General features: G+C 42.5%; 1 protein-coding gene and 1 long non-coding RNA gene across 3 annotated transcripts in view; one reads left to right on the top strand and one right to left on the bottom strand.

Annotated features, from left to right (window-relative positions):
• Positions 1 to 2,930: 2,930 nt before the first annotated feature.
• LOC114671911 (uncharacterized) lies at positions 2,931 to 9,635 on the bottom strand. The gene is made up of 2 exons (XR_013402659.1): positions 8,753 to 9,635; positions 2,931 to 5,457 (listed from the first exon to the last, which is right to left on the bottom strand). It is a non-coding gene; the product is annotated as an uncharacterized LOC114671911 (long non-coding RNA).
• Positions 9,636 to 9,653: 18 nt separating this feature from the next.
• RPIA (ribose 5-phosphate isomerase A) overlaps positions 9,654 to 27,347 on the top strand; it is a 53,596-nt gene continuing 35,902 nt past the window's right edge. For both annotated transcript variants that reach the window (XR_013402382.1, NM_001258126.1), the window contains 3 exon segments: positions 9,654 to 9,964; positions 16,393 to 16,453; positions 17,960 to 18,015. Coding sequence is in view for 1 of the 2 variants with exons in the window: in NM_001258126.1 (NP_001245055.1) it covers positions 9,680 to 9,964; positions 16,393 to 16,453; positions 17,960 to 18,015 (402 nt within the window). In the remaining variant the exon portion in view is untranslated.

The raw sequence follows: 27,347 nt of genomic DNA, 5'->3' as shown, positions 1-27,347 counted from the left end.
GGCAGCAGGTGCAAGAGACCCATAGGACAGAGATGAAGTTTGGCCCTAGGCTAACAGATTACCATTAGAACAGAGAAGAAAGCAAGGTTAGGGGTACACAGTAAGACCAGTTCCTTCCAGAACGTCAGGGATGAACAGAGGGCCCACTCTTCACTCCGGTATCTCCTCTGTTTTCAAGTGGGTAATTGTGATGAGATGGACCGGTTTATTCTGGAATGCTAAGGACAATGGGGGATGTCTCATTCAGAATAATAGGAAAGCAGAGGAAAAACGTTTTCCCCTTTTTCTCCTCTGTTTGCCCTTTGCAGATGGGTAACAGCATCTCCATATTAAAGATCATGCCCCTTGGATGCACCCCCTAAAACGGGGAAAAGTCTGATTCCCCCAAATCTTAAAACAAAAAAACTAGTTTTCCTTTGTAATACTATTTGGCTTAAGAATGGACTGGGAGGAAATTGCAAAAGTCAGCCTTACAACTCAGTACCCCTGTGCAGGAGGTCCTCAGATTAGCCACCTCAGTCTTTTATAACTGAGAGCAGAATAAGGATGACAAGGCTAAGTAAAAGGAGAAACACAGAGAAAGGAGGTGGGTTCAAGTATTGGCTCCTCTGCAAGCCCACCAGCCTCCTTCAGGTTGCCCTAAGGGCACTGGCATTCATGTGGGAAGCCAGGCCACTGGAAGACAAAGTGCCCTAATGGGATAAATGGGAAAAAGCATCTAATGGCTTGTCTCTCTGCCACAAGCTTGGCCACTGGAAATGCGACTGCCCTGACGGGCCAAAGGGCCCTTGGGACAGAATCCCAACCCCTGATAAGCTTGAGCTGAAGGTGCTCTCTGCTCTAGCTGCCTTCCAAATCACACATCATCACCAACAGGACAAAGCTGAGGGCAACTCTGCAGGTGGCAAGTACAATTATAAATTTCCCTTTTGGGTTCAAGAGCTGCCTACTCTGTGCTAATATTGTTCTCTGAGCAACTCTCTTACAAATCCTGTTAGGCAATGGGGGCAAATGGCACCCCCCCAAAAGAAAAGATTCGCACCCCTTTACATTACTTAAGGGACCAATTACTATTCTCCCACCATTCCCTGGTAATGTCCTCACACCTCTTTGGGGCAAAAATATACTTTCCAAAATGGGTGCTCACTCAATATTTACCCAGCCTCTGAATTCATCTTTCTGTCTGATAGCCCTATCTCTCCCCGCAAAATTACCTAATTCTTTAACCAATAACTTTATCCTGTACAGTCCTACCTCAGGGGTTTATAAATAGCCCACATTTATTCATAAAAGTTCTAGTGAAAAGTCTAACTGAGCAAACTCTTGAGCAGTGGATAACTTCTGCAGTATGTCAATAACCGCCTTATCTGCTCCCCCTCCACAGGACTCACATAGCAACATGCAGTACAAACCTTAACTTTTTAACAGAAGGAAAATGACTTTTGTCTAATTCAAAGGTTATAAAGGTAAAGTGGTATCTCTGGTAAGGAAGGATATAAAGAAGAGATTTTGTAGGACAAAAAAAAAAAAAAAAAAAAATCTCGTATGGTAAATTCTTATCCTAAAGTAAAATGACTGGTGGTTTAAAAAGAGGGATGTTTAGGACAAGTGAAAAAGTCCAAGCATGTTGTAGGTGGTCTAAGTTGTTAAAAAAGATTTGTGAAAGGGAATTTATGAAAGAAATGCTATACAATTGTAAAGATTACTATGCCTTCTAAATGCTTCACAAACTGGCACTATGGTTCTTAACTCTACAAATTCCCTGCTTTAAAGCTAGGTAAGGCCTGGGAACATACAGAGTTAGCCCTGCCACCTAGTTATGCTGAAAACAGTCAAACCTTATCTGGACTTCTGTCTGGTGTCCTAGGCTCCAAACCTAGTACATAATTAAAATCACTTACTTACCAGTTTTTTCACCAAAAGTAAAAATTGCTGAGACTTAACAATGTAACAAGTACTTGAGGCTACTGGAAAAATAGTTTTACATGTAAGGTATGTAAGGAAGGTAGAATGTGCTTTTGGGAAAAAGTTATAAGAAGTCATGGGAATATGGATTTTTCTGCCCACTTTAGAGGGTTAAAGGATTGTTTTAGAAGGCAGTTTATAATCAGCTATGGGAATCTAACAGGTGCTCTTAAATGCAGGTTTCTGATAACTTTGGAATTGTGGCATTATAATAGAGGAAAAAACTTTCAGGACTCTCATGGAGAGCTAAAATGTTCGTGAATATGAAGCAGAACAGGAGTTAAACTGCGTGGACTGAACCAAGAAAAGACTAAAACAATCCTCTTGTTACTTTTTGCTTAAAACATTGCTAATCTTTTGTTTTTCAAAGCCTAGAAAGCTTTTCTTTTGAGCTATTTACAATTTTTAACAAATGAGCAAAGCATACCTTTGTAAACAAAATTTGTAGCATATTTCTCTCTTCCAGATTCCCCAGAATTTGGAAACTATTTGTGAGTATTGCTAACTTATGGCAACATAGTAATTTGCATAAGTGCAATAAGAATCTATTTTCTTTTGCAAGGACAAAATTGAAGCCACTGATTATTTTACCAAGGCTTTAACTGTAATGGTATGCTTTCCTTTAAGGAATCAGATTTGACTTATAGAGCCAATAAAGTCCCCGTAGGAAAACATACCTTATCTACATGGTGCCTGTACAGGGTTCCTGACCTGTAGTAAGTAAAGAATACCAGTTTCTGACAGGCCCAGGAGTCCCAGGTTATCTGGGGACCTCAAGAGGAAAGGAGTTTATTCAATTCATACAGGTATTTGATGGCACCAACCCATGCCTGGGCTTAAGGCTTTAAAAACGTCTTATTTGAGATTCCTTATGGAACAAAGTTCCATCAAAGCCAATTTAAACAGGAGCCTATATGGGAAATAATTATTCTTGCTGTGCTTTATGCAAATAATTAGGCCAAGTATAATAAGATTAAAGTTTATTTTGCAAACAAATCTGTCCTGTCATGATTTGTTTTTAATAAAAATGAGGACTGGAGAGAAAAATTATGTTTATTTCTTTTTTTTTTTTCTTATTTTTTTTTTGAGATGGAGTCTCTCACTCTATTGCCCAGGTTGGAGTGCAGAAGCATGATCTCAACTCACTGCAACCTCTGCCACCTGGGTTCAGGCGATTCTTCTGCCATGGCCTTCCGAGTAGCTGGGATTACAGGCACCCACCACCACGCCCAGCTAATTTTTGTATTTTTAGTAGAGACGAGGTTTCACCATGTTGGCCAGGCTGGTCTCAAACTCCTGAACTCAAGTGATCTGCCCACCTTGGCCTCCCAAAGTGCTGGGATTACAGGCATGAGCCACCATGCTTGGCAAATTATGTTTCAAGAACTATGGTATACCTGTTCTTAGATTCTAGTCTCATCAGCTGTTTTTGAGTTTTTCTCTGCAATTTAGACTAACTTTCATTCCTGTGAACCAGCTAGTGATCTCTGGCTGCAGCTCAGAAGAAACAAAAGGGATGGGTAATGTACAAATCTGGATGAATATTCTAATTCTGGGCACATACTGGAATTGGCTAGCAACCCAATAAACCTAAGTCTTGGCAGGCATGACTATGGCCACCAGTTACAAATAACCCAATTGTCTATTTTCATCTTCAGGCCATCAAGCTCCAGATAATCCTCAGTGAGGGATACCATCCTCTCAATATTCAAGAGTCACCCTCTTACAGGGGACCCCTAGATGTCCATCAGGGATACATGATGGAGATAAAATTCTGCCCCTGCCTCCCTTGGACCTGGCTGGATACTGCTTTCATCAACCCATGGAGCCACTCTCCTTCCCTGACAGCTAGCAACAGGCCAACAGTCACAGAACAACCACCACTGCCCCACCATCAGCAGGAGGGATTTATGAAAGGCTGATCATCCATTCTTCCCAAAGAATTGAGGTCTTGGAATCTTGAGGGGAGAAATGCTACAGTGGGTAGATAGTTGATCATGAGCAGGGCAGGAGAGCACTCGCCCGAACCCCTACAAAGAATGTCAGGTGACCATCAGGTGATGGTCAGGCAGCTGTTAACTGCCTCTCTAAAATAATAATTGGTTGCCGCCAGTGCCCGGGAAATTCAGTCTCCCAACAGATAGGAAAAACCTGAAACTGGTAGTCAACAGCTTCCCAATAAGATCTCAGGAGTTGCATGAGTGGGCTCAACCATGTGCATTAAGAGGAAAAATGGCAGAGGTGAACTGGTATATGGCCTCCTAGGGACATTCAACTGGTAAGGGAAGAACGCCTCAAGTGAGCATGTGTACAGCTCCAGTAAACACACCATGCATGGTCCCCTCCCAAGGGCTAGCAGGCAACTGCACATGCAGACAGCCCACCCCAAAGGAAGAATTAGGGGAGAAAAAAATGCAAGCCCTGGAAGTTTGTCAACATATAAAATCCTAATTCAAAAGGTCAAACCACTCACTTGTCTTTCAAGTCGCCTGCTTGACCCTCTTCCAAGTGGACTTTCCTTCCTTTTGTTCTTTCTCTAAAGTTTTTAAACAAATTTTTATTGCTGTTCCAAAACTTGCATTGGTCTTTCGAATTGCCTAATGCCTCCTTGAATTCTTTCTTCTGAGGAGGCAAGAATTGAGGTTGCTGCAGACCTGTATGGATTTGCCACTGCTAACACAACCTCCCATGTAATCCCACCTGAAGATTCTTTAAGGCAGTTTCTCAATGTCAGCACTATTGACACTTTGGTTGGGAAAATTCTTTGTGTATATGGCTGTCTGTGTACTGAAGGATGTTTAGCAGTATCCTTGGCCCTGTCCTATTAGATGCCAGTAGCATTCTCCCAATTGTGTCAATAAAAAATGTGTCCATACATTGTCAAATATCCCCATGAGGGGAGGGGCAAAAATCATTCCAAGTTGACAATCACTGGTGTAAAGACATCAAAAGGCAGGTGATCCTTAAGCAAGGAATGGTTTTATACAGCAGTAAGGGATTGTTCTATACACATTTTTTCTCAGGACCACATGGTGTTGGTCAACTAGTAAGAAGATTTGGTTTTGGTAAATGGACTGCACTATGCTGTTTTCCAGTGTTACATGCATAGCAAGGTAGTAACACTGATGTATTAACAATGACTTGCTTTGATCATTAGACCACTATAAATAAGGTCCAATCCTCTTCCAAGGCCCTAGTCAAGATTGCTAGTAGACAATAAACCTGCCCTTGTGAAAAGGGGATGGAGCAAGGCAGGCCAAAAGTTGAGGTTCCAAAGGGTCATTCTAACGGTGTGAGAGTGGAGGGTGTGAAGTTGGGTTGCTATGTCTAAATGAGTGAAGCTGTTGAATGAAAGCAGGGTGAGCCAAACTCTATTCTGAGATAAATCTGAGCCAGCATCTTCAGTCTCTGGCAGGATCCTCAAATCCATTCCAACATCTAGTTTGTAGCTCTGTACAGTCTTCCATGGAAATCATCTTCAAAATGTACAAACTGTGAAGAAAAGTGAGAAAAATGTACAAACTTTGAGAAAAGTGAGAAAATGTACAAACTTTGAGAAAAGTGAGTGAGAAAGGAGAGGAAATGGAAATGAGGAAGTGGAAAGCAAGAGTTTTTCCTGCTTCACTGAAGCCTGGGCAGGCACACAATGATGGCTATGTATCTTCCTGGTGGTGCCTACATCCCAGCTGATATGGTTTGCTCTGTGTCCCCACCCAAATCTCATCTTGTAGCTCCCATAATTCCCACGTATTGTGGGATGGACTTGGTGGGAGATAATTTAACTGTGGGAGCAGGTATTTCCTGTGTTGTCCTTGTGATAGTAAGTCTCACGAGATCTGATGGTTTTAAAAATGGGACAAGCTCTCTCTCTTTGCCTGCTGCTATCCATGTAAGATGTGACTTGCTTCTCCTTGTCTTCTGCCATGATTGTGAGGCTTCCCTAGGCACGTGGAACTATACGTCCATTAAAGCTCTTTCTTTAGTAAATTGCCCAGTCTCAGCTATGTCTTTACCAGCAGCATGAAAATGGACTAATACAACAGCATTAAGTGAAGTGCCATGGTGCCCATTGCCTCTGTTTCCTCTCAGACTGGACCACACCGGGACTATCATGGGAGCGAATAACTAAAGCCCACGCAGGCACAGGCCCTACCTCTTACCACTATAAATAGAACGGTGGGCTCTGCCCTCTAGGATCCTTCATTCTGGTACTGATAACTCTTTTCCAGCAGTTCCTTGGAATCTCAGCCCAATTTCATTAGGTTTCTTGAAAGAGGGAAGAATAAATCCCATGCGGTTCTTTCTAGTGCAATCTAGTTTAAAAAAAAAAGATTTTTTAGTGCTCGCTTTGGCACTACATATACTAAAACTGGCAAGATACAGAGATCAGCATGGCCCTTGTAATAAAAAAAAAAAAGGCTTTTTAGTGGGTTAAGTTATAAAGTAGATTGATCTTACTTTGTTTATCAGACCCTGAATCTGGTCCATCATCCAAAACCTGTGCACTTGCTTTCATTTAGTACTTTCTCATACATAGTTTTTTTTCCCTCTTAACCATTTTGTCTTAAGATTTACTGCTATTACTTGTGGCTTTAAAGAGAAAAGGCATTACCTGTGTGGTTTATACAAAGTTCATGGCTATATTGGGGGTGGGGTGGGGCAATCAATAAATCCCCATCTAGGTGATTCCATTAGGTCAGGGTTTGGTCCTATAATCACTGGAGGTTCATATCCCAGCTTCGCTTACAAGCAGCGTGACCTTGAGTATGTGAGGACTTTTGTTTTTTTTTTTTTGTTTTTTTTTTTTTTTTTTAGATAGAGTCTCACACCCTGTCAACCAGGCTGGAGTGCAATGTTGCAATCTCAGCTCACTGCAACCTCCACCTCCTGGGTTCAACTGACTCTCCTGCCTCAGCCTCTCGAGTAGCTGGGATTACAGGCACCCACCGCCATGCCCAGCTAGTTTTTGTATTTTCAGAAAAGACAGGGTTTCACCATGTTGGCCAGGTTGGCCTCGAACTCCTGACCTTGTGATCTGCCTGCCTTGGTCTCCCAAAGTGAGGACTTCTTTTATACCAATGAGGATAACAGTATCCACTTTTTTTTTTTTTTTGAAATGAAGTCTCACTCTGTCTTGCCCAGGCTAGAGTGCAGTGGTGCCATCTCAGCTCACTGCAGCCTCTACCTCCCAAGTTCAAGTGATTCTCCTGTCTCAGCCCCCTGAGTATCTGGGACTACAGGCGTGTGCGAGCACACCTGGCTAATTTTATATTTTTAGTAGAGACAGTGTTTCACCATGTTGGCCAGGCTAGTCTCGAACTCGTGACCTCAGGTGATCCACCCGCCTTGGCCTCCCAATGTGCTAAGATTACAGGTGAGAGCCACTGTGCCTGGCCAGGAGTTAATGGTATCCACTTCTTGAAGTTAGGATTAAATGTGATAAAGTCTGCAAAGTACTTAGCATCGTACCTGGCACTATTATCAATAATTATGCAAATGAAGTGTCATCAGAATGCGATACTCATATTATTTCAAAGATCGGCATAGTCTTCAGCCCTAAGAACCTGGATTTCAGAATGTCCATGAGAATCACTAGGCATGAATAACAACCTAAGGAAAGGATTAAAAGGGGTACAGAAATGGAAAGATGAGTACAACATGGAGAAAAGAGAGAAGGAAAGAGAACACAAACAGGCACAGACAGACCTTGCCACCCCAAAACAGTAATTGAACAAGGCACTGTCCACTTTATGAGCAACAGTCTCTGCCATCAAGGGACATGTCTTTTGGGTGAGACAGTCAAATGAATAGAGCGAGATGATTATGACAGAGAGGTTACAGGTGATTGGGAGCACGGAAGAGCAGCCAACTCAACTAAGAGTAGGGTTTAGAGTTGCAGAGTAACAAGTAACAGAATGAAGTCTTGAAGAATATCTGAGAGTTAGAAGGGTACAGAGTGTACGAAAACACGGAGGTAAGAGCATGGACGCAGGGACTAAAATTCTGTATGGCCGAAGGTGGAGTGTAGGGTTAAAACATGACATCTATTTGTTATTTAAAGTGTTTTAGATATTTGTCGAGGACCATCTACAGGTCAGGCAGTTTTAGGAATGGAGGATTCTGTAGAAAGACACTCAAAGTCTGTCTTCTCAGAATGTTCTTTTCTACAGAGGATATATGATAAACAAGTACAAAACGAAGGAAATGAATGATGGATGGAAGTTCTGTAATGGAAATACAACCATGGGCAAAGTGATAGAGGAGGGGTGGGTAGGAAACCCAATTTAGATGAGGTGGTCACTTAGACTTCTTTGAGAAGGTGGTATTTCAGCTGAGTCAGAAGGGTAGATGGAGCAAGCAGTGCATAGATGGCCAGGCTGGCAGGTAGAGCATTTAAAATGGTTCAAAGGTCCTCAGGCCAGGGGTGACGGGGTAAAGCAGAGACTAGCTACCATTTGCTTCATCAATCTTTTGGTGTGGGTGCCGAGGAGCATGAATAAGGTGAAAGACTGCTCCTAAGGAGATACATTAAAGGTGACACATTTGCCTACAGTAGCCTTCAACTTTGCAGACCAACAGTAATGGGAGTCCAGTCATACGCTTCTGCATGTTAGCCAGAACCTTCTGCTATGTTCTGAATTTGGCCTAAATTGAAGGATTCAAATATCATCTCAAACAACTTTTCCTCCTACAGACAAAGGTGAAGATTCAGGAGCTCACAGCCTCAGGGGGCAAAGCACAGATAAGAAAATCCAGGTGATAAGCGGCAGTTAACAGTGGCCCATACCAGGGACTTGCGCTCACAGAAGAGTTTTGAAGGCCTGGAATGCGTTTGAAGATGAGTTCATGAGCAGACAGAAAGGATTCCACTAACAGCGGAGAAACGCAAAGGTCATGTGTTTTTAGGGACCTCCAAGTGGTCGGTAAGGTTGGGGTCAGTATTAGTTTCTTTGCCTGTAAAATGGGGACAATAAGAATTCCTCGTCCCTTAACTATTCTCCACAGCAAGAAACCTTAAAGGTAGAGAAGAAAAGATAAATCTGTTTTCACAGTAAGTCCTTGTTAGTCACCAAAGATTGCAGGATCGCAGCAGGGCACACTCATCTGTACAGAACCAGTCTCCAAATGGGCGGTGCAAGGTGCAGCTCCACCTGCTCCACCACTAGGTGCAGAAGAATGTCTACGGCAGGGAGTTCTCAACTTGTGACCTTGGGTCTGCGGGGGTCTAGATGGACTTCAGCTGGCGCCCGTGTCGCATGTGAGTTTCCTGGGTAGTAGTAACCCCAAAAGGGCCGCGACGTCTACAGAAGTGCCACTACTTGGAATTCTCGTCCATGGCCACGTTCTCACTGCTGGGAGAAACAACAGGGTCAGGTCTAACACTCCTTTCTCGGATGCATGGGCGAACAGAAATATCCCTGGCCTTCACCTAATCGTGCCCTGAGAACACTTCCCCCGGGTAAGCAGTCACCACACTGATACTCCCACAGAGCGAAGTGCCGGAGCCCGTCGCCGGCGATTGCGCATCTCGTCGCGGAGAGCATTATGGGGTTGGTAGTCCAGACTGAGGCGCAGATAGCGGTCCTCGAAGCCATAGAACCACACTTCCCAGCAGGGCCCGCGCAGCAGGGCACGCAGAGTGTGTGCGTAAGCGACCAGATTTCCGGGGGAGCCGGGGGCGGGACTTCAGCGGAGGCCGGAGCGAGGTGTCGGGATGCAGCGCCCCGGGCCCTTCAGCACCCTCTACGGGCGGGTCTTGGCCCCGCTGCCCGGGAGGGCCGGGGGCGCGGCCTCTGGCGGAGGAGGGAACAGCTGGGACCTCCCGGGTTCCCACGTGCGGCTGCCGGGGCGTGCACAGTCCGGGACCCGTGGCGGTGCTGGCAACACAAGCACCAGCTGCGGGGACTCCAGCAGCATCTGCCCGGCCCCCTCCACGATGTCCAAAGCCGAGGAGGCCAAGAAGCTGGCGGGCCGCGCGGCCGTGGAGAACCACGTGAGGGTGAGCACCTGGGGACGTGGGGCGCGGGAAGCATGTCCTCGGCGTGTTGGGCTCCTGTTGCGCTTTCTGGGTGCTGCCGAGGCGCGCCTACCTCCTGGCAGGGCGGGGGCTGAGTGAGAGGGTAGAGAGTGTGCATTTTACCCGAGTTTAGACCCCTCTTCCTTGCTCTTTAGAGACCTTTTAGATGTGGAATCGGTTGGGGGCGAATCTTCTAATATTTGAGGTTTCGAAAGACTCCTTGTCTAGCTGGAACAGTTTGCAAAGTGGAGCCTGGTGTTGTCTCATGTTTGGAATGGGGGCTAGAGGCACTTGCCTTGTGGTCTCCTTATCAATAAATGGAAAATGGTGGGCTTTGGGACTGCGGAGAGGTTTTCATTTCTCGTTACTGACCCGGAAGCCGGCGGAGAGTTGGTTTGCTAGTGCTTTGAAATTTCAGTCGAATGTGGTTCTGGGCTTGGTGCGCGCCGGCCCCTGAGTGAACTCCTGGAGGGAAGGGAAGACCGGGACTTCAAACTTCCTTCTTTCCATAGGGCGGGGTGGACTAAGTCTGGAGGATGCTGGTTTATTTTTTAAGGCGGGGCTGCAGAGATGTTTAGCTGTTATTCGGCCAGGTCGTGGTCCCTACTTGTTTGTTAAGTGGCATGGTGCTGTTAGTGGAGTTTTTTTTTTTTTTTTTTTGATCCAGGTGGTTTTGCTGTCAGCAATCAAGTTAATTATCTTATTTGTAATAAGGAAGCCAAGTAGAGTATGTCTGCCCTGTGGTGTAGTTTCCTTGGTCTTACTGGTTTTTTATTTCTCATTTCTACTTATTAGAAAGTGGTATTAGAGTCTCTTTTCTTCTCTGATAATAGTTCTTTACATTTGTTAATGCTTTACTCAACAAAATTATTTTGCTTAGATGATGTTTGATGAGCTTCACCACAGCGTGTTTGAGTGGGAGTGGACAGTGTGGTAACCTGTGGCTCAGCCAGTTCTGTGGGAGGGATGTTCCAGTGTTCCCTTCTACCCTTTCCACTGCTACCCTGTTCTGGTGTAGCCTGTTGCAAGTCTGATTGGCAATAGGATTTTCTATGGGGATTAACAGAGATAATGTAAAATGTGTTAATTTGACCCTACCGTTGAGATTCAGTGCCTCAGTTGTAAAAGTGAGACAATAAGCTGAAATTTCAAAATGTCTGCATAAAGTGAATAGCTAATAGTTAAATGTAATCCGCATGAGAATACAATTAGAAAAGCACCGTATCTAAGTTGTTCAGTTAATGAATTTATGTTAATATTTGGTGGCACATCTCCCTGACCTTTGTGTTATAGTTATGTATTTGATTAAATAAAAATCTTCAGGCCCTGACCTTAGGCTAGAGCCCCAAAACACTGGATTCTGACCACATTTCATGAAGTTAGGCGATTTTGGGGAGATCTACAGTGACCTTTTGGGGGCACCTGTTAAAGGCATATATGCCCTTCAGGGTTTGGCTTAAAGTCCATTTCCTCCTTTCAGTTTTTCCTTAGCGTCCTAAGGAGAGGAAGAATTCTTTTCCGCGATTCTGTAGCACTTCACGCCTCTTATGTGCTTTATGTTGTATCTTATATTTTGGTCATCTGTGTGTTCATTTCTTCCAGCCCCTTAAACGGTAAGCTCCTGGAGGGCAGTTAACTTTCATTTAGCATTGGTCACAATGGGGCCTGCCCAGTACATGTATGTTCAATTGTGTGCAGTGTGGACACAAATATGAAAGTGTTGGGGTTATTGGAGGTTCTTTGTGTAGAATCTCTGGCGAGTAGGGCTTCCTGTTCCCTAGTCCATTGGAGTTCCAATATGTCGACCACTTCCATGTCTGGGTGGATGGAAAACATGGAGAGTTCTCAGGTGAATCCTTTGTATAGCCACCCTGGGCCCAGCTCTGTCTGTTTCTGGGGGTGTAGCTACCCAGGATGGGCCGCCATTCAGAACTAGGCTCTTCTGAACGTCTGTAGCCTCATCCCTTTGTTCTCTTTGGAGCCTAGGCTTTGTTTTTTTGACTGGCTTGGTTGAGGAAGCTGATGGGCGGTGGTTCTAGTTGGTTAGCAGAAGTAGTATTTCCAGAGTTACTCCATTTGACAAGCTGAGGGAAGTTCTGATGTTGCATATACGTGTGGTTTAATATTGCCCATTAGAATGGGGCCACTCCTCTAGCAGGGCCTGCTTGGCAGTCTTCTGCTGTTGGGCCACCTCATAGGCAGCCTTTGGTCACCTCTGGTTGGCTTTGGCAAAGACACTGATTCCTGGGCCAGTCATTTGATTCCAAGGCAGCAGGGATCACATGGTTGAAGAGCTTTAGGCCTGGCAGGGCCTTGCAATTCCTGGTCTCTTCCAAAAGGCAAAGAAGGAACCTTACACAGAGCTTGTCTGATTCATCCGAATTCACCTCTGTGCCACCTGCCTGCTGGGGACTGTGAGTGACCTGAATGTATGGCTAAGCTTGGTAACCAGGAATCTGGTGATTGAATGACTGTAAAGCTAGAGTTCCTAGCTTCAGGTCAAGTGTGAAGGTCAGGCTAATTCTATCTAGTGTGATATTTTAAACACACACACATACACACAATGTTTTTATCCATGGCTCCTGGTTCATAACACTCATAACTCTTGCTACAGTCTTTTGTTATATTTGGGGTGCTTTAGGGCCCAGAGCAGGCCTCAGAAAACAGAATCTTCCTCTCTTACCTTCTGCCCTCCTTCCGCTTGCTCCTTTCTCTCCCCAATGCTTTTCTCTCTTGGAGCTGGCCATAAAGAAATTCTGTGACCTATGTTGTCTGATTGTAGGTCATTAAGATCCCCATTTCAGAAGGGTTCCTCTTCCATAGCCTGGAGGAAGGAATGCTGCAGGTGAAGAATCTGAACAGACAGCCCTTGCAGGGTTTCCCCAGTCAGTCTGCTAGTATTGGATCATGCCATTTTTGTCCAGTCACATTTCTAGGCCCTTGTAATTCCTGGTCTTTTCCAAGATCCAATCATATCTATTCGATAAAGTCTCAAAAAAAAAAAAAAAAAAAAGGCTCAAGAGGACAGGGTTTGGAAGCTTCTGGAGAGCAGAACATATGAAGGTCCCTGGAGGATGGTGTGCCTAGAGAGAGCATGGAAGCTCTGTGCTCCTCCTTACATGCCTTTACCTATGCATCTCTTCATCCGTATCCTTCATCATAGCCTTTATAATAAATTGGTAAACATGTTTCCCTGAGTTCTGTGAGCCACTCTAGCAAGTTAATCAAACCCAAAGAGAGGGTTGTGGGAACTCCAACTTGAAGCTGGCAAGTCAGAAGTTCTGGAGGCCTGAACTTGCATTTGGTAGGAAGGAGGAGGCAATCTTGGGAGTTGAGCCCTCAACCAGTGGAACCTTATGGTATCTCCAAGTAGAGAGTGTTGAAATTGATTTGGAGGATACCCAGCTGGTGTCTGCTGCAGAGTAGATTGCTTACTTGGGATATGGGGAGAAATCCCCATACATTTGGTTACAGAAGTCTTCTGTGTTGATAATTGTTGTGGTGTGAGAGCAGAGGAAAAAGTTTGAGTTTTTCCACACTCAGACATAGGACATTTTCTCATTGCTTGAAGATTTTTATATGTGAGATATTTAGCCATTTTGAATGTTTCTGTGCTGTGATGTGTCATTTACTTGTCTTGAAGTCCTTGCCTTTGGAGATTGTCCAGGTAGCTAAACAACTGTATTAGACACATTGCCTTCTTGAGAGCATTGGCACAGGTGGAATCCTGACCTAGTGCGAACCGCGTTCTGATAACCCAAGCCCCTGATGTATTCAGTGACTTTGGAACTGTGAGCTGGTAAAAGCAGTTTCCACCAGGTCAGTAACACAAAAGTTGTTGGGTAAAGTCTTCTGTAGGTAGGAGAGGCTATAGAAGCATTTTTAGTGTACATGTATGTGGTTGTGGGGACATTAGTATTTGATTTTTTTTTTTTTTTTGGTAACTCTATTTGTTGGTCATTCTTACTAATCTTTTCTAGTTATAGATGTAGTCTAACTGTGAGAAGGACCATATCTAATGTGAGGCCTATGGGCTGACTTTAAGTATTCCTATGGCCTTTGTCCTGTGGGGAATGAAGGAATTTAGTTGTGGCCTTGTTTGTCCTGAAGGCCCTTCAGGACTTTTCTTCTTCCTAAAAAGAAGGTTTTCCTTTGTCAGATAAATTGTTTATCAGTTGTTGGAAATCTTAAGAAATTTGAAGTAGATTGATGTTTCAGCAAATTGAACTTCCGGAAGTTGCTTATTCGATTGAAATGGCTCATCCTGTAATCCCAGCACTTTGGGAGGCAGAGTTGAGAGAATCACTTGAGGCCAGGAGTTCGAGACTAGCCTGGTTGACAGTGAGACTGTGTCTCTTAAAATAATTTAAAAATTAGCTGGGCGTGGTGGCATGTTCCTGTAGTACTAGCTATGTGGGAAGCTGAGGCAGTAGGGTTGTATGAGCCCAGGAGTTTGAGGATGAGTTTGTATATATGTGTGTATGTCGGGGGGGGGGCATTGATATTATTTATATGTATTGTAAATATATATACAAGATCTATATCTTGTATGTATATTTAAAACAGGTAAAATCACACATATATAAAATGAATATATGTCAAAGATTTTATTTAACTCACTAAATTAGGGAACTGGAAAAGTTATTAGAACCTGTTCATAGGTGTCTTAGTCCATTTTGTGCTGCTATAATAGAATACCTGAGACTGAGTAATTTATAATGAACAAAAATGTTTTGGCTTATACTTCTGAAGGCTACGAAGTCTAGTATCAAGGTGCTGGCATCTGGTGAGAGAGAACAGATGTTGCGGTGCTATGGGTGGGCACCAATCCCACCCATGAGGGTGGAGCCCTCTGACCCAATCACCTCGTAAAGGTCCCACTTCTTAATATTGTTATAATGGCAATTAACTTTCAACATGAGTTTTGGTGGAGATGTTCAAAGCAAACAGGAGAAGTCAACCATAAGCTCATATGTAGTAAAAAAAAAATCTTAAAATGAGTTTAGAAGATCTGTTAATAATTGTATCTCATAGAACACTATTAATTTGCTTTTCTATGAACAAAAATTACTTGCTTTGTTAACAGTTTTCTGCAAGTTAAAGTGTATCTCTAGAGTCGTCATATATCTTAAAGACAAAGGCACATACCTTCTTCAAGTCAGACAATACAATCAGGTTCCAGCATCCCATTGGAAGGATATCCAGTAGTCTCTTTTGCTCATTTCAAAGTCTGAAGTTTTTCCTTACAATATTGAACTCATCTATAAAGTGTTAATAGTGGGTCTCTGGGTCATAAGTGATTGTTGTGAGATTTGACTTTATATTAACATTTATAAGCCTTCTTGGTAGGTGCTTAATAAATGGTAGCTGCCGCTTTGGTGTTCAGTTGACTTTGCCTTGCACTGGCAGGAGATAGATGTCAGGAAGTTGCTGAGGCACTGAACTCCATATTAGTTCCTGACTGTTAGTACCCTGGCCTCGTTTTGCTCTTTGTGGTCTAGTAGACTCAGCTGAGCTTTTACTCTGTCTTTGGTCTGTTTGTAGGTACCTTCTTTGTTTCTTAAGGTGGTAGGCTCGGTGTTGTGATGTCTGCTTGTACTTTGTACTCAGGAAGTGCTCTGCTCTATTACCATCCTTCCTATTGCAGATGAAGACTATTTTTCATGTTCTTAACTAAGCCTTTGCCCTCTTCCCATTTTCTCTGAGGCAGGCTCATGCAAAATGAGCACCCCGTGGCGTCACCTCAGCAGATGCTGACATACTTTATTATTTTGAGGTTACTTCAGGCCCTCCCTTTGTCTGCTGACTTTGGGAGAGCTCTAGATGGTGGGCCTGATGTGTTTTGTGGTGCTACCAACTTGAAGGTGCCTGTGGAAGACACTGAAGCCAGAAGGCTTAGCTTTCTTCCTTTACCCGGGCTCCAGGCTCTATTTTATTTTATTTTATTTTTTAAGTGTTTTTCTAATTACCTCCTTGGGGTTGGCCAGGAATCTTTTTCTTTCTTCTTCTTCTTTCTTTTTTTTTTTTTTAAACACACTGTTGCTGGCTTGAAATGTTGGGAATCTTTAAGTGTTTATATGCAGGCCATTTCTATGAGGGTGACGCAAGTTGCTATTCAGTTGCAAGTAATTGCACCAATTATTTGGTAGAATGGAGGGAGGAAGTGGTGGTGTTGACAGTGTCAGAAACAAGGGAGGAGAGCCTTGTTGAACATTTGTCCACCATGCATAGGTTAAAGTACAGCATTGAGGTTCAGTGTTTATGTTCCTATAAAATAGGCACGGTACCTGTCTTGTACCTGTGTTGGTGAATTGCTGTTCATAATAATTTTATAGCTTTAGGAAGTGGGCTGACAAAGGAGTAAAATATGGTATTAATAAGTTTCGTTTTTTCTTCCCCCCTTTTGGCAGAATAACCAAGTGCTGGGAATTGGAAGCGGTTCGACAATTGTCCACGCTGTGCAGCGAATAGGTATGCTCTCTCACTGTCTACTGGATGCTTTGTGGGTGATGATGGGGTAGGGAGGTAGAGGAGAGGGAGGAAGTGGTGCACAGGTTTGGCATTGCCCTTTTGGCTTCAGCAGTACAGAGCTGGAGAGAGGGATTACCTGAGGTCAGCTGTTTCTGCTCTTTTGTGGAGAGAGGGAATCTTGGGCCTCTTCATCCAACTTTGAAGGGTGTCCTTGCCTTTGTTTACTCTGCTCAGCTGGAGGGGAGGAGCTGACTTAGCTCGAGGTCCCAATATAATTTTAATCATGTCCATGGCATTCTACCATTGAGTTCTTTGCATGATCTCAGACTTCCTCAGGCAGATAATTGAGGCCACACTGTCCATGCCCCTGGAGTGGATGTGGGGCTCCTGCCATTGATGGCTGGTTCCTGCAGGTGCTCATTTCACACTGATTAGGGTGTCTCTATGCTTAGGAAAGGCTCAGGAATTATCAGCCCCTGTGGCTGCTCCACAGGTTTTACTGCCCTGCTCTTTGTTTGATCACGCCACTGCACTCCAGCCTGGGAGACACAGCGAGACTCCATCTCAAAAAAAAAAAAAAAAAAAAGAACAAAGCCCAGAGGAGAGGCCTGCTTGAATGCCGAATTCTTCTAGGTGCCAAGGGGCAGAGCCCAGCAGGGAAAGTCCAGGAACACTTTGTTATGAGGGAGTGGTTGTAGTGCTGGTGTGATGGCTTCTGGAAGCCTTCTCATTGGCCAAATAGGAGCTTTTGTGTTGTATACCTTTCAATCTTAACCAAGTGTCTGGAGAATACTTTCAGGGCACAGGGGTTACTATGGATTTTGTAATAGTGGCACCCAAACCTCCCAAGATGCACTCAGTGATTAAAAAGGCTTGAAATTTTAATAAGAGGTTTTTCCTGAAGTCTTTTTTTTTTTTTTAATCAAACTTTCCTGAAAGGTACAAATCCAAATTGAAAAAATAAATCTCCTTTAGCCACTCTCTGGGGCCTACAAATAAGTATCTTTTTTACTAAAATGCAAAAGTAAAGTTCTGGCTTTTTCCTAGAAGAGGCAATATAGGGGAGTTAAGACTGTGTGGCTAGACGACCTGGGATCATGTCCCAGTTGTGCCCCTTATTAGCGGTATAACTACCAAATTACATTACCTCTCTGAACCTCAGTTGCCTTATCTGCAAAATGGGGAAAATAATTTAACCTTTTGGGTTGTTAGGATTAAGAATTCATATATACAAAGTTCTTAGAATGTTGTCAGGCACGTAACAATAGCAAACACTGACTCTGCTTTCTGTGGTCAGTGCTTACCTCTCCAGGCTTTCTGGTGTCGCTGTCTTCTGGTGCGTGAAGTACAGTCACCAGCTTTCCCACCAAGGAGGGGATACAGGGTGAAAGGAAGCTGTCCTTGGGAAATAGATCTTCCTTTGTCTTGGATTTGAGCAAACACATATGACAAGAGAAATAAAGTAAGGAGAGTGAAAAACTGCCAATATGGCTTTTGTTTCCACAGCGGAAAGGGTGAAGCAAGAGAATCTGAACCTCGTCTGTATTCCCACTTCCTTCCAGGTATGTCCTGCTTTCCATCTGCATCGTGACAGCTTCTGCTGTATCTTCTGGTTCCCCGAGGTTGTGGACACATGGCCTTGTCTTGCACCTCAAGGTTGTTCTAGGTCAGAGAGTCCAGGAATAGGAGAGTTTATTGACCAAGGATTCCTTCTTGGAATTGTAGTTTTAGGTGCATTTGTTTATTTACTCGGAGAATGTTTCAGTGCATGTTGAGTTTAGGCACTACGGAGTATGCAGAGATGGCCAGGTAGTCTCTCTCCTCAAGGAATATTATTCCTGTTTATAGGTGAAAATCAGGCTAGGCCAGGTGTGGTGGCTCATGCCTGTAATCCCAAGTACTTTGGGAGGCCAATGTAGGCAGATCCCTTGAGCCCAGGAGTTCAAGATCAGCCTGGGCAATATGGTGAAAGCCTGCCTCTACAAAAAATACAAAAATTATCTGGGTGTGGCGGCTTGTACCTGTAGTTCCAACTAGGTGGGAGGCTGAGGCGGGAGGATCTCCCTTGAGCCCAGGGAGGTCCAGGCTGCAGTGAGCTGTGATTGTGCCAGTGTACTCCAGCCTTGGCGACAGAGTGAGACCCTGTCTGAAGAAGAGAAAAAAGAATCAGGCTAAAAGGAATTAAGCAATGTGTTAGTAATACAAGTACATCATAAATTAGTAGGAGCTGATGGAGGAAAGCAGTGGAGCCAGTTAAATATAGGGAGAGATAAGGAAAGAGCAGGTTTTGGGAAGTAGAAGGGAAGACAGTTGCTCAGGTGGAGCCAACTCTTATCCCTCATCTGGCCATTGCAGGGAGGAGTATGTGTATAATCTCTCATTGGATTAGTCAAGGTGATACTATGCACTAGGGTAGGAGGTGAGATTTATGAGTGACTGATGCTTCCGGGACTTTATGGGCTTAGGCTTGGACAGCTGGGTTTCTTAGGAAACCCTCCCAATCCTGGAGGCACAGAATGCTGGTAGCCTGCAGCCAGCTTTGGTGAAGGGAGAGAGGTTAAGGTTCCTTCTAAACCAGACTGGTCTCAGCTTAACAATAGGGAGCAAGGCAGAGATTCCAGGTAGACAGGTTAGGGAGTTGGATAGTGCATACTATTGGAGCTTCCTTGATGTTAAATCTCTCGGAGACCTTAAACAAGGTGAATGGCCACCCAGGGGACTGAAGGCAATACCTTAAGTGTTTTATATTGCATTTTTTTTTTTTTTTTAATTCTGCTGTCTTGAGGAGACACTTTTAAAGCCTCAGTGGTTTGTGGTGGATTTTTTTAGTCTTTTGGAAAGCTAATTATCTAATTTTTCCAACTGACTTGATCATCAAGTACTTTTATTTCTTAGTTAATAAATTACATTGGTGTTTATTTTTAAAGTTATATATGCACGTGCATGGAAGAAACAAATAATTGAAGTCTTTTTATTTAAAAGAGATAAAAGCACACTTCCCTCACCTTCCCTGAGATGACCACTACCCAGAAAGCACACTCTTCTCACCTCCGCACCCCTCACCTCCACTATTTCTTGCTCTTTACGTGGACATACTTTTAGCTCTTTTAGGTGATTGGATATTTGCCCCAGTATTTTGAAACTACATGCTTTTCTTGATCTTTTTAAATTTTTCTCAACTAGGTTGACCCAAAAGGTTAAAATAATAGCCACTATGGATTTAAGTCAAAGTTAATTTTATTCTGAGCCAAGTTTGAGGACTATAGACCAGGGACACAGACTCAGAGTATACTGGGAGCATGTCCCTTTCTGCTGTAATTCAGTAGGTCAGAATTAGAGGAAAGAGTATGTTGGATAAAACAGACAATAGAAGACCACCTTACATACATTCTGTGGCTGTAGTTCAAATTGATGAGCTAACATAATTTTGGCTGGAGTTTTATTCTTTTGGTAACATTTTTGCAGTATTTATAATATTTGTAACATAGGAATATTAGAAAGACATTTTCCTGTCTTCTGAGCCCTCCAAACTGTTCCAACCTCTGCCTGTTACCCAGTTGCAAAGTCACTTCCATATTTTCAGATATCTTCTCAGCAGCACCCCACTCTGCTGGTACCAATTTATTAGTCCATTTTCACAATGCTGATAAATACATACATGAGACTGGGCAATTTACGGAAGAAAGAGGTTTAATTGGACTTGCAGTTCCATGTGACTGGGGAAGCCTCACAGTCATGGTGGAAGGCAGGGAGGGGCAAGTCCCATTCTACATGGATGGCAGCAGGCAGAGAGAAAATGAGGAAGACCCAAGAGCAGAAACCCCTGATAAAACCATCAGATCTCATGAGACTTACTACCACGAGAGCAGTATGGAGGAAACAACCCTCATGATTTAATTATCTCCCACCAGGTCCCTCCCACAACACATGGGAATTATGGGAGTGCAATTTGAGATGAGATTTGGGTGGGGACACAGAGCCAAACCATGTCACCTGTATACCATATATTATTTTCAGCAGGGTATAGAAATTAAGGGTCATCTCTCTCACCACTCCTGTTCAACATAGTATTGGAAGCTCTGGCCAGGGCCATCAGGCAAGAGAAAGAAAGGGTATTCACATAGGAAGAGAGGAAGTCAAACTGTCTCTGTTTGTAGGTGACATGATTCTGTATCTAGAAAACCCCATCCTCTCAGCCGAAAAGCTCCTTAAGCTGATGAGCAACTTTAGCAAAGTCTCAGGATACAGAATCAGTGTGCAAAAATCATAAGCATTCCTATACACCAACAATAGACAAACAGAGAGCCAAATCATGAATGAACTCTCATTCACAGTTGCTATGAAGAGAATAAAATACCTAGGAATACAGCTAACAAGGGAAGTGAAGACCTCTTCAAGGAGGACTACAAACCACTGCTCAAGGAAATGAGGGGACACAAATGGGAAAACGTTGCATACTCATGGATAGGAAGAATCAGTATCATGAAAATGGCCATACTGCCCAAAGTAATTTATAAATTCAATGATATTTCCCATTAAACTACCATTGACATTCTTCACATAATTAGAAAAAACTACTCTAAAATTCATATGGAACCAAAAAAGAACCTGTATAGGCAAGACAATTCTAACCAAAAAGAACAAAGCTGGAGGCATCATGCTACTGGACTTCAAACTATAGTAACCAAATCAGTAACCGAAACAGCATGGTACTGGTACAACAGACACATAGACCAATGGAACAGAATAGAGATCTCAGAAATAAGACTGCACATCTACAACCATCTGATCTTTGGCAAACCTGACAAAAGCAATGGGGAACAAATTCCTTATTTTATAAATGGTGCCAGGAGAACTGGCTAACTATATGCAGAAATTGAAACTGTACCTTTTCCTTACAACTTATATGAAAATTAACTCAAGATGGATTAAAGACTTAAATGTAAAACCCTAGAAAATGAAAAACACTATAAAAACCCTAGAAGAAAATACCATTCAGGACATAGGCACTGGCAAACATTTCATGACAACAACATCAAAAGCAATTGCAACAAAAGCCAATATTGACAAATGGGATCTAATTAAAGAGCTTCTGCACAGCAAAAGAAACTATCATCAGAGTGAACAGACAGCCTACAGAATGGGAGAAGATTTTTGCAATCTATTCATCTGACAAAGTTCTAATATCTAGAATCTACAAGGAATTTAAACAAATTTATAAGAAAAAAACCGAACAATCCTATTAAAAAATGGGCAAAGGACATGAACAGACACTTCTCAAAAGAAGACATTTATGTGGCTAGCAAACATGAAAAAAAGCTCAACATCACTAATCATTAGAGACATGCAAATCAAAAGCACAATGAGATACCATCTCATGCTGGTCAGAATGGCGATTATTAATAAGTCAAGAAATGACAGATGCTGATGAGGCTGTGGAGGCAGGAATGCTTTTATGTTGTTGGTGGGAATGTAAATTAATTCAACCATTGTGGAAGATGGTGTGGTGATTCCTCAGAGACCTAGAGCCAGAAATATCGTTTGAATCAGCAATCCCATTACTGAGTATATACCCAAAAGAATATAAATCATTCTGATCTAAAGATACATGCACATGTATATTCATTGCAGCACTATTCATAATGTCAAAGACATAGAATCAACCCAAATGCTGCCAATGATAGACTGGATAAAGAAAATATGGTACATATACACCATAGAATACTATGTAGCCATAAAAAGGAATGAGATCATGTCCTCTGCAGGGACATGGGTAGAGCTGGAAGCCAGTATCCTCAGCAAACTAACATAGGAACAGAAAACCAAACACCACATGTTCTCACTTAATAAGTTGGAGCTGAACAGTGAGAACACATGGACACAGGGAGGGGAACAACACATACTGGGGCCTGTGTGGGGAGTGCAGGGGGAGGGAGAGCATCAGGATAAATAGCAAATGCGTGCAGGGCTTAATACCTAGGTTATGGATTGATAGATGCAGCAGACCACCATGGCACACATTTACCTATGTAAAAAACCTGCACATCCTGCACATGTATCCTGGAACTTTAAATTAAATTTAAAAATAAAGAAATTAAGGGTCATATTTATATGATTTCAGGATTCCAAACATTTTGGGGACAGCACAAACTTCCTGAATTTGTTTACAGTGTAGAACTGAAACTAGACTCTTAAGTACTATTATTTAATATGGCCTATCAGCTCCCCATTGGGAAAATATAAGTATTATTTTAAAAAAATCTCTATTCCTACTAACACTATGTTATATGTCTAGTTATTATCCATGCGGGGTGCTAATGCTGTAAGAGTACAGTGAATTAAGCTACATATCCTTGATAGTAATTTTCCAGGAGGAAGAGGGTTCATAATGTTTGTGCATAAATGTATACCTTGTGTTTCTGCATCCAAAATGGTAGGGCACATTTTAGAGGCCACTTCAGTTTCCATTTGGATTAGCATGGTCAGTAAACCTTGTTGAGTTTGGACGCATGCTGTTTTCCATCACTGGGTTTTGACATGGCTCCTTGTTAGTTGAGTAGTTGATTTACCTACTTAACAATAGTGTCATTATCTTTTTGTGTAGCTTCCCAACCCATACTTTCCTTCTGAAAGAATATTTCTTTTAATCTATTTAGACTGGTAAGTATTGACTTTTCTTGTGATTTTTTTTTTTTTGTCATTGTTAAATACATTTTTAGCTTGTCCTAATATCTCAAGTCCTGCCTTTATTGCACCTAAGGTTGTTTTTGCCTTAGTTGGCTAGTGCTGTTTTATCCACTAAACATGTTGTTGCCATTGAGCATTTATAATGGAAATCCAACGTGAGTACCAGTTACAAACCCAATAATGTTGGGTGCTCCAAGTTAAAGTGAGAGGAGCAGTAGTTACCCCTAGATATAGTTTAGTTTGAGTATATTGTAAGGCTTCTTGTATACTTGTAACATTCCCAAGTATCCTCTGGTGGTACTCTTGTCCACCAAGTAACTCTCACTATTTGATTTCCAGCTTCATTAGAATGTTGTATAGACCAGTCACAAAAACAAGGTCCTTGACTCCTAGGACAGGAGATACTATGGCAAGGCACATAAACTGCAGCTAAATGTCTTCCGTCATATCCAGGAGTTTGTATAGTAAGTGATCATCTGTATTCACAGTAACATAGTGATCTATTTGTAAAGTGTTAAAAATTGCCAGACCAGGCATGGAATTGGGAAGAACTTCCTGGATCTCTTTCCCTAAGTGGGGTCCTCTTGATAGTTTATTACGCCTGAAAAACTGGTGCCATGGGCCATGGGAACATTGGACTGATTCTAAGAAGTTGATGTAGGGTTCCAGTATCTTCTTGATATTGAAAAAATGTTTGTCCTACTTTCATATCAGTTAAACAATTTCCCAGTAAGAGGAATGGGGATCAAACAAATGAGGGGGTGTTAGTAGAAATTCAGTCATCATGCAGGAAAATACAAAAACAAAAGGTATATGCAGAAGAAATTCATTGTGAGTTCAGGCCTGGCCTGGTAATTTGGGCAATGTTATCTAGTCAGGTCTTGTCTGCTTCCCATCCTCAGAGGTGTCAGGAATCTTAGAGATCTTTAATTGGAGGTCTCCAGTGGACTTCTAAGTTCATTTAGTTGTTGGAGCTTTCTTTAAATGAGAAATGTGGATCCAGGTTCAGCCTTCAAGTTTTGCTGCACAGCAATTAGTTAACAATACCTGATGGAGTCCTTTCCAGTGAGGTTCAGGTGAGTCTTTTAGTTGGTGTCGTTTCCAATAAAAAAAGGTCCTTTGGCTAGACATTATGGTATTTAAGAGCTTTGTCTCCCAGGAGTACACTGTAAAAAGAATCTTTTATTAATTTCTTTTGGAGAAGGAAGTTTAGTTAAGCCTTGACAATAACTGAGTATAGCACCTTTCAATAAAGTTGGTTCATATAAATTGTTATCATGTTTCATAGGTTGACTTGTAATTATCTCGTAATTGATGTTATCCAAGAAAAGTTGCTCTTGGGTTAAGCAAAATCAGTGGAAGAGCCTTTGGCCCAGTATGAAAAGCTTTTGTTAATTTTGCTAGCTGGATCTTTATTATTCCATTTATTTGTTCCACCAATCTAGAAGACTAAGGATGGTATACACAATGAAAATGTTGGAAAATGGGCCAGATTTTACAAACTGAGTGGACTATCTTTCTAGTAAAACGAATTCTTCTATCGCTATGTAATTTGGAAGGAATTCCCCAAAAGGGAATTATCTGCTTCAATGATATTTTCCTCCTGTGTGTGCCATGACTTCTGCAAGGAAATGTTTCAACTCAGTGAGAGAACATACAAATCATAACCAGGACCTATTTATAATCCTGGGCTGGAGGTAATTGGATAAAATCCACTTGCTAGATATCAAAAGGTCTGGTGGGCAAAGGAAAATGCCGTTGATATCCATGAAGAGGCTGTCCTGGATTATGTTTAGGACAAACTGCACATTTAACATAAGACTTATAAGTGATTGTGGGTGACTGTTTCCAGTAATACTGTTTTTTCTTAGGCAGTCATTTTCTGAGGTCCCTAGTGAGTGAGCTGACAGAAATGTTGTGATACAGGAAATTGAAATAAATTCCAAAGACAAAACAAGTCTGTTGTTGAGTCCATACTATAATTTGCAAGTGGGGGAAAGGTGTGTCTCCTTTGTTAGCCATATCTGCTTTTCCTTCTCTGAACCCTTTTCTTGAGCCACTTGGAGTTCCTTTTCAATGGAGCTCATTAAAAAAAAAAATAGTCACCCGTGTAGTTTCATCTGATATTAGTGTTAGAGCAGCCTTTGGCTGCTGCATCAACAAAATACTTTTTCTCGGAAGGGCTGAATTTGGAGTGTCCAAGAATCTTAATAATCGCCTCTTTTTTTTCTGGGAATTCCTTAGTAGGGGGCTCTAAGTTCTGCCTTGTCCTGGGGGTCTAAACTACTGAAGGGTCTCCCTTTGGGTCAGGATTTTCTCTAAAAGGTGCTATCAAAACTTCTGTGGGTGGAGGAGGGAATAAGGAACATCTGATCTGGGCAAAGTAGTTCTTTTTTTTTTTTTTTTTTTTTTTTTTTTTTTTTTTTTTTGAGACAGGGTCTTGCTCTGTCACCCAGGCTGGAGTATAGTGGCATGAGCACAGCTCACTGCAGCCTCGGCCTCCTGGGCTCAAGCGATCCTCCTGCCTCAGCCTCCTGAGTAGCTGGGACTACAGGCACATGCCACCATGCCCAGCTTTTAAAAAATTTTTTGTACAGATGATGTCTCACTATGTTGTGCAGGCTGGTCTCGAACTCCTGGGCTCAAGTGATCCACCCACCTCAGCCTCCCAAAGTGCTGAGGTTACAGGTGTGAGCCACTGTGCCCAGCCAAGGCAGTTCTGAAAGCAAAGAATAAGAGGGCTGAAGGAGCAGTTGGAGGGGAGGAGGTGAGACAGTGGGAATGTGAGACAATTTTTTCAGTCCAGGAACAGTTTCCAGGATCTTGTGGTTCACCTCCTGTATGGAAGCAATTTTATCATTACTTCTTTTAGAAGCGTTTAAAAACCATTGTAGTAACTATCCCATTCTTTGTGTTTAATTTTTAAGCCACTCCTTCCAGTTGTGCACATAAATAATTCAATTTTGGGGTGTTGAATGAGCCCCATTTTGGCCAAGTTAAGCTAATTTAATTTTCAGTGATGTTGGTTCAAGGAGTCAAAAAATTTATAAGATAAGGTGCCATAATTTTTAGTCACAAGCCTAGCTGGTATCTTGGAAGATGGTAACTCTCCTTCAGTAGCTTCAACTTCAGATGTCTTGTTTTAAATGTCTCTCCTCCCTTCTCTCTCGTCTGCACCAGATTAGGAATGTGTTCAGGGTCAAAAATGTGTTGCTTATGAGCTTCTCTCCTCAGGCTCTTACCCCTATGTTGGTCTGCTCTCTTAGGTGTTTCAGGAGAAACTCGCCTGCTATAGCAGCGAGGTGCCCTGAATGCTAGGTGACCAGCCTATTATGAGAGTTCCCTGGAGGAGCTATTACAACTTAAGTGTTTTTCTGTTGATTGTAAAGCCCTTTGGAACCACTGCATGTCATGAGGAATCTCCTCTGACCCTTCCACGGGATTGTCTGTCACCTAAAAATACCTGCGATTCGGGCTGGTGGGTGCAAGTATCCTTTATATTCGGAGCAATTTTATCTCTATTGCTCTTATATAGAATGTAAAGGATTGGTGCAGACAAAGGAGCTTTTGAAAAGAAAAACACTCAGCTAGTCAAAGCAACCACCTCAAGGTGGTCAAGCAATAGGTTGGTTTTATACGTTTTAGGGAAACAAGACATCAAATCAGTACGTGTAACATGTGCTTTGGTTCAGTCTGGAAAGGTGGGGCAACTTGAAGCTCGAGGGCAGAGTTGGGGCTTCCAGGTCATAGCTGCATTCAAAGATTTTCTGGCTGACAGTTGGTTGAAATAATTATTATCTAAAGACCTGGAATCAATAGAAGGGAATGTTTGGGTGAAGATAATGGGTTATGGAGACCAAGATTGTTACTTATGCAGATGAAGCTTTTAGGTAGCAGGTGTCAGAATAGATTGTAAATGTTTCGTATCAGACTTAAAAAGTGCCAGACTCTTAATTAATTCTCCCCTGCGTCAAGGAAAAGACCTGGAAAGGGAAGGGGATTCTTTACAGAATGTAGATTTTTTTCCTCTACAGGAGACAGCTTTACTGGGCTATTTCAAAATATGTCAAAGAAATACATTTTAGGGTAAAATACAGTTTCTTTCAGGACCTGCTGTCATGTGATTCTATACTAGAATCAGATTGGAATTTGGTGTCTTATTGCTACAAATAGTTTGTTTTGTTCATCTTAAGATCTGTTTTAGCTG

This window comes from Macaca mulatta, chromosome 13 (assembly GCF_049350105.2).
Source record: "Macaca mulatta isolate MMU2019108-1 chromosome 13, T2T-MMU8v2.0, whole genome shotgun sequence".
In the NCBI taxonomy this organism is placed as follows: Eukaryota; Metazoa; Chordata; class Mammalia; order Primates; family Cercopithecidae; genus Macaca; species Macaca mulatta.
This window is presented reverse-complemented; position numbering and strand designations above follow the sequence as displayed.